At 38.0% G+C, this 7,941-nt stretch overlaps 1 protein-coding gene across 1 annotated transcript in view; it reads left to right on the forward strand.

The window, feature by feature from the left end:
- Nucleotides 1–7,941, forward strand: part of eif2ak4 (eukaryotic translation initiation factor 2 alpha kinase 4) — a gene marked incomplete in the record, with an annotated part of 23,378 nt that overhangs the window by 5,887 nt on the left and 9,550 nt on the right. Inside the window, 15 exon segments of the mRNA XM_024269700.2 lie at nt 915–1,030; nt 1,920–2,074; nt 2,623–3,062; nt 3,133–3,205; nt 3,277–3,366; nt 3,441–3,563; nt 3,633–3,737; nt 3,818–3,881; nt 3,954–4,033; nt 4,109–4,210; nt 4,276–4,326; nt 4,393–4,629; nt 6,047–6,122; nt 6,368–6,489; nt 6,703–6,752. Coding sequence (XP_024125468.1) covers nt 915–1,030; nt 1,920–2,074; nt 2,623–3,062; nt 3,133–3,205; nt 3,277–3,366; nt 3,441–3,563; nt 3,633–3,737; nt 3,818–3,881; nt 3,954–4,033; nt 4,109–4,210; nt 4,276–4,326; nt 4,393–4,629; nt 6,047–6,122; nt 6,368–6,489; nt 6,703–6,752 — 1,884 coding nt within the window.

Below are 7,941 nucleotides of genomic sequence, written 5' to 3' on the forward strand. Positions count from 1 at the left end.
AAAAAAAAAAAAAACTAAGTTAGCCAAAACGGCTAGCATGTAGCTGAAATATTAGCTGAACACAAAATAGCCAAAAAACACAAAATGCATAAATTAGCCAAAACAGCTAGTATGGAACTGAAATATTAGCTAAACTAAAAATTAGCCCAAAAAACTAAAACAAATCCTAAATTAGCCAAAATAGCTAGTATGGAACTGAAATATTAACTAATTTTCTAAACAGCCCAAAAAACAAAAAAAACTAAAGTTAGCCAGAATAGCTAGCATGCAAATATTAGCTAAACTCCAAAATAGCCTAAAAAAACTTTAATAAATGCCAAAATATTCCAAAAAGCTAAGAGAATACCATTATAACTTTCAACTTGACTAAACTCTGACTCCATATAATATAAAATAACGACTAATTGACTATTAAATTAGTCGTCAACTATTTTAATAGTCCATTAGTCGTCGATTAGTCGACTAATCGTGGCTGCCCTGATAAGAGCCAAGTCCCGTTGACAGTCCCGTTATAATTATTACCTAGAAACAAATGCTTTTATAACCTTTTTAAATTCTGGTTGCATAATCTTTGCTTTCTTCACTAAATGAGAAAAAATTGTTTTTCTAATAATAAAATAATTGTAAAAAGTTGGTTTAAATATTTTTCTGCTTTAAATCCAAGTTGGAATTTCAGGGCAAATCATAGACGTAAATTTTTAATTTGACAACATTTATTCATGCTTTTATTTAGTCAGATTTGTATGATAGATCAGTTGTTAATGACAGAAATATACACCTGATAAGTTTGATAGATATTTCCTAACTCAGTAGGAATTGACAAATAATATTTATTCACATATATTAGAAAAAAAATTAAATAAAAGGACTAAAAGCAAAGATAAAACATGGTGTGTGATCTTCTTCCCTTACAGATGTGTTTGTCTGAATGATGCTGACCGCTGGACGACTCAGCAGCTCTTGGACCATTCCTTCCTCAAACCTCCTCTTCCTAAAAACCTCCTGCAGTACCAGGAAACCAGCCCAGAAGGTAGAACCCATAGAATAAAATCCAAATGATGTGACAGAACATTTGAAACCAGGCATATGCTTTATCTCCAAACATTTAGACTTTGGTCACCAGAGAATGTTGCAAAATGTAGTTTAAATCAAATAAAACTTTATTTATAAAGCATTTTTATTAAGTAGCAAGATGTGCTTGACAGAATAAAACATATTTTAAACGTAAATATTAAAAAGACAAAAAAAAAAATCTTCATACTAAAAAATATATTGATAAAACACACAATTTCTGAAAGACCAACTGTGTTGAAATCAGGTTTTTTTGGTATTTTTAACAAGTTCTTGTAGCATTTTTCTCAGGATGGAGGACATAAATAAAATAATTTAGGATTAAAACTGCATTTCGAGTATGTCTTTATTCAAATCGTGATGAATCAAGATCAGATGAAAACCCACTGTTTGAAAAAGCTGATTTATGACACAATAACTACTAATATGGGTGGGCCAAAGTCTTTCATTGTGACACATCTACTTGCACTTGTAGAAAATTGTACAATTAATAGCATATATTTATATAATTTCTCCTTTTTTGCACCTTGAATATTTTACACTGATATAAATCAATTCAAGTCTACCTCGTCCTTTTATCATTATTTTATTTGTGGACATTTTCTTCTTTTTCTTTTAAGGGTTCTACAAATGTTTTAAACATTTTATTTGCTTTTGTGTTTTTTTGTCATAATTTAGTACTATAAAATCTAACAGTCATTCATAAACTTTACATCTGTTCTTACATTTTTCAACAGTTAAAAAAAAGCTGCTATAGAGAAGAAGTCATATCGACAAATGTTTTTAAGAAACCGAAATTGAAACAATCTCTCATAAATATCCAAACGTTGTTCTCTGGTTTTGTTCAGATTTAGCTGAGGACTTTGCATCATCCGTCATCCCACAAAACCACATCCTCAACGCTCCCTTCAGCTCCGGGCTGCAGAGACAGCTTTCCCGTTACTTCAATGAGTTTGAGGAGTTACAGCTCCTTGGAAAAGGGGCCTTTGGTGCTGTCATTAAGGTGAACTACACTTTCATTTAGATTTGTTCTTTTAGTTTACTAAACATATTTACTATGAATGTGTATTGGCAAGAGTCGGGTGATACAATGTGTATCACGATACACGTCTTACGATATGATACGTATCGCGATATATCCCAACCCTGTACTGGAATAATTTTTTACTATTTTTTTTTTTTAAAGAGTATGACTTAAAAAACTCTACCTGATTATTAATACGTAAATGTTAGAAAATCCTTTTATTTTATCATCACAGCAATAAGTACAGCAGCTGTATCTCATATTCAAGTTGCTTTAAACCAACGAATTTCATGGTGACTTTCTCATATTGCATTGTTAAATATTTGTTCTTAAAGGGAATAAACAATATTTTCTGATTTTTACAGCAATTATATATTATAATATAATATATTTACAAAATATCATCTTGTCAGCCTTTAAATCGATACAAGTATTAATGAAATATCGCGATATATATCGCCAAATCATTTCCCCCTACACCCCTAATATTCACATTGAAGTTCTGCTCTGCCTCTCGTCTTTGTCAGGTCCAAAACAAGCTAGATGGCTGTTATTACGCCGTAAAGCGCATCCAGGTCAATCCAGCCAGTAAGCAGTTCAGGCGGATCAAAGGCGAGGTCACGCTTCTGTCGCGCCTGAACCACGAGAACATTGTCCGCTATTACAACGCGTGGATTGAGCGCCACGAGCTGCCCTCCACAGGCGTCCTGAGCAACTCCGACAGCTCAGAGGCGCAGAACGCCGCCGACCAGCATCCGAAGAGCGCGGCGGCCCCTCAGCGCATGAATGAACTGGGTCTGCTGGACAACGTGGAGGACATAGCGCCGCCTCCGGCTCTGTCCAGCTCCGTGGAATGGTCCACTTCCATTGAGAAATCCTCCAGCGCTAAGTGCACCGGACACCAATCAAGTGATGAAGATGATGATGACGAAGATGATGATGAAGATGTATTCGGAGCTTCATTTTTGTAAGTTTTTTTCCCCGCCTAAACTAAGACTCGCTTCTTGGAAGAGCTTATACGTTTGTTTTCCATCCAGGCCTTCCGACAGCGACTCACGGAGCGACATCATCTTCGATAATGGTGACGAAAGTGCTGATGAGATGTCCCAGGTTGGAACCTTTTCCAGTCATCCTCATTCACTCTCTCAGATCACGACTCATCAAATGTGTTTTTCCCGCAGGCTGAGAAGAGCAAAAGGCCGGCGACCGACACGACGGAGAGCTCCGACTCCGACCGGCAGCTGTCTATAGCACATTACCTGTACATACAGGTGAGCGTCCTGTAATCCATTCACATTTACCACATGTAGTACCTCTACTGTAGTTTTAACTGTTTCCTCGTTAGATGGAATACTGTGAAAAAAGCACTTTAAGAGACACAATCGATCAAAGTTTACACCTGGACCAGAACCGCCTCTGGAGGCTCTTCAGAGAGATCCTGGATGGCCTTGCTTACATCCATGAGCAGGTTTGGACCTCATTTGTAAATCGTTCATTTAAAGACTTGTGGCTCAGTTTGATTTAAGTGTCTTTGTAGGGCATGATTCACAGAGATTTGAAGCCCGTCAACATATTCCTGGACTCCCAGGACCATGTGAAAATAGGAGACTTTGGCTTGGCTACAGATCATCCTGCTAACGTGGTACAAAGTTTGACGTGTTTTAGTAACACTTTGTTGAAACTCTGGATTTTTAATGGTTTTTATTGTTTATTTACTCGCAGGCTGCAGGGAAATTTGAGCTGGAAGACGGCGGCTCTGCTGCGGTTCTTAAACCCGACCCAACAGGTATTGAAGATAGCATCTGTTGCAGCTAAGTGACGTTCACTCGTCCGACCTTTAAACTGCATCACTGTGCAGGAAACATGACGGGGATGGTGGGCACAGCTCTTTATGTGAGTCCAGAGGTGCAGGGAAACACCAAAGCTACTTACAATCAGGTAACGTTGCTTCCAACAGTTTCACCTAAGTGTGTCTGCTTTACTCCTTAGCACCTTGTTTTTATCATTTTGCAGAAAGTGGACCTGTTTAGCCTGGGGATCATCCTTTTTGAGATGTCCTACAGGCCGATGACCACCGGCGCAGAGCGGATTTCTGTCCTTAGCAAGCTGCGAGTGGTACGTCAGCCAGACAACTCCAGCATCAAACACTTTCTGGATCTGAATCCTTTTAAATCTTGCAGGAGCCCATCTCCCTCCCGGAAGATTTTCTGCCATACAATCAGGGAACGCAGGTGAGAATGATGATTTTAATCTTTTGCCCACAGAAGTATATCTGCAGTCTGCGTTTCGTCTTTCAGAGAAAGGTGATCGAGTGGCTGCTAAAACACGACCCAGCCCTTCGGCCCACCGCTCAGGAGCTGCTGAAGAGCGAACTCCTGCCCCCCCCTCAGATGGAGGAGTCCGAGCTGCACGAGGTCCTGCAGCACACCATGGCCAACGTCAACGGCAAAGCCTACCGCACCATGGTGGGCCAGCTTTTCGCCCAGAACACCACCCCAGTAATGGATTACACCTATGATATAGATCTGCACAAGGTGACACACGACTTTGAAAATGCACCACTTGATTTTATGTTTTGCATGTATCGCCAATAATTTCCAAAAAATGATTTGATTCACGAGAGTTTGGGCTGATTTGATTCAGATTTTTTTTTTCTTATGCTTTTCAATTCAATTCAATTTAATTTAGATTTTACACATTTACACAAATTTGCTTAGAAATACATTAATAATCTGAAGATATTCATATTAATCTGATACAGTTCACATACTGTAAAATGTATCAGTGACATTGTAATAAGATTATTAATCTCATGCAGTGATACGTGGATTCTCAAACAGAGAAGCTCCAACAGTTGTTCTGCCTCTCCTGTAGGGGGTTTCTGTTTGGCCACTAGGTGGCGATCGCGCTATAGCATTACACTTTATTCCAAAAGAAGAAGAAGAAAGTATGAGCAAAACAAAAAGTACTTAAGATCACAAATAGTTACTTAAATAAAATTTAAAGAAGTTTGGAAAATTCAAAGATGTTCATTTAGCCAGTAATGTATGTTTAGGTCGACCGAGTGTTAGCATTAACCTTCAAATGGAAAATCCCATTATACATTAGCTTCAAGCTAGCGGACTTTAGCATTATGTTAGCTCAATCCTATGGATCAATTATTGATATATTAAGCTTAGATTGATTAATTGTCGGGCCGGGAATCAATTGAAAACATTTTTATTAATTACTTGCAAACCTGGAAAAAATTAATCACGATTAATCGCTATAATTTATTTTTTAGTCTCAGTATTTGCCGACCACTTATTATCTGCAAATAATCACTATATGGAATCGCACACGAAACTCTACATTTAGAGCATTTATTTTTCATTACTGCTGTCAATAAATTACAAAAAAAATTCGTATTAATCGCACTTTTGTGTTGGGATTAAACACGATTAATCACAATGTTTTACCAGGTAAAATGTTTTTACACAATATGGTTCTGGACAAATGTTTAGTAGTATGCTTTTTTTGTGAAAACGTGATCTAAACCACAAAAATAGCAAGAATAAAGTACTAAAAACCAATTAAATATGTATATTTCTTTTGTAAGTGACCATGGTTTAAGCGGGATAATACCCGACGAAATGTTTTGATGCACGCCGTGGAAGCCTGGACCGCCAAGTTAAAGTGAAGGACTGTTTCTTTGATTACATATTAATGCCTTAATTCTTTTTGAGTAATCGCGTGCATTAATGTTCATATCCCTAATGAATAGATTTTATTAACTCAGCTCTATCCAGACTGATTTCCTAAAAAAGTCTGAGCTTTCTCTACCCTCAACCTGCAGATGTCACTATAGGCACACAAACATCTTCCTCCTTGAGGCTCCACAGGAGAGCAGCGTGCCCTATTTCGTAGTTTTAATGATCCCTTACAGAGGCTGTTTGTTTGCTTTCCCTCCAGGGCAACTTCAGCGTTAACACTGCCAAATTGCAGCAGCATGTGTACGAAACCATCACCAGGATCTTTAAGAAGCACGGTGAGCACACTGCCTCCTTCAACGCGCATGAACAAGAGTCTTTGTTTACTCTGCCGTCTCTTCGTAAGCCTGCTTCAGGTGCTCCCAAACAATACGCTCACTGTTGGAGCGCAGATTTCTGCGCTGGTGTTGCCTTTTTTTTCCTGATGGCGTGCAGCTGTGCTTGTTTATATCAGCTCGCATGCAGCTGCGGGTGGAGGGATCTTTATGGAGATGTTCCAGTGACGGCTGATGTTTGTCTCCAGGTGCTGTGCGCCTCCAGACTCCTCTGCTCCTGCCCCGAAACAGGAAGCTGTACGACGGCAGTGAGCTGGCCTGCTTCATGGATCACAGCGGCATGCTGGTCACGCTGCCCTATGACCTTCGAGTGAGTCAGATACACGCACTAATCACACATCGGCGAATGCAAACACTTCAGAGTGTGAGGCTGCAATCAGCCGCCGCCTCCAGATCCTTCAGCCTCAGGAAACCCCGAGGACTAAATGGTTGTTTCCAGTCTGTGATTGATTACAGACTGGTATGTACTGACTTCACTGTCATTAAAAATGCGCCCAATGCTTCCCCTTTGCCTTCTCTTTAGATGGCGTTTGCAAGATTTGTGGCCCGGAATAATATAGCTCACCTGAAGAGGTAAAATTTCTACCCTGGTAACAATCACTAGCATTTCCACTATAGTGATTCTCCTGCTCCTTTCCTTATGTTTTTTGGCACATAAAAACTCAATCACACTTTCAGCAAATTTGTTAATCTTAGTATCAAAACGTTCAGCTTCATCCGAACATTACTGCTTGGATTTTTGGTATTCATAAACTTGATAGTTTTTGAAATATTGAGCAAAATATAGGAAATTAATAAGCAAGTCTTCAAATTTCAAAATTTCTAGTATATTAGCACCAAAACTAAATATATTAATTGGCTATGTTTCAATCTTTTATAGTAATTTAAAAAAAAAAATTGAGCTTACCTAATATTTTAGCAACATGTTAACGTTTTTGGCTAATTTGTTATCTACTGAGGATTTTATAGGCTATTTAAGAGTTTAGCTTCTATTTTAGCAACATGCTAACGTTTTGACAAATTTAGTTTACTGAGGAATTTTTGGCTATTTTGGATTTTAGCTGGTATTTAAGCTTTTTTTTTTACCTAATTTGGCATCTACTTATGTTTTCTTATGCAAATAGGGAGTTTAGCTAATATTTTAGCAACATGCTAACATTTTGGGCGAATTTATTATCTACTGAGGATTTTATAGGCTAATTTAGAGTTTAGCTTCTATTTTAGCAACAAGCTAATGTTTTTGACTAATTTAGTTTTCTGAGAATTTTTAGGCTATTTTGGAGTTTAGCTAGTATTTAACCAACGAGCTACATTTTTTTGGCATCTGCTAAGGTTTTTTGTGCTAATTTGGAGTTTAGCTCATATTTAAGCAAAAGCTCTAAATATTTTTGCAAAATTGCCATGTATTAGGGATTTTTAAGCAATTTTACCACAAAATTTTCAGAAAGTTGGATCATTCTCAGTACTCCTCCATAGTTCTTTAATGAAATTTCCAGTCTTTTATCAACATTTTGCAAACACCTTGTGCATTTTCATCAAATCCCTTCAGCAATTAAAGTAAATTGTGTCACTATACAGCAAATAGCTTCAGCAAAAAACATTCACACTAGCATTATCACAGGTAATTCAACTTTTCTAGTTACAATTGCATTTTCTGCAAACGAAGGACCACTGCCCTTTGATCGCTCTCCGCTTCCTGTTTATCAAAAAGGTACAGCATCGAGCGCGTGTTCCGCCCCAGGAAGCTGGACCGCGCACACCC

This window comes from Oryzias melastigma, linkage group LG22 (assembly GCF_002922805.2).
Source record: "Oryzias melastigma strain HK-1 linkage group LG22, ASM292280v2, whole genome shotgun sequence".
In the NCBI taxonomy this organism is placed as follows: domain Eukaryota; kingdom Metazoa; phylum Chordata; class Actinopteri; order Beloniformes; family Adrianichthyidae; genus Oryzias; species Oryzias melastigma.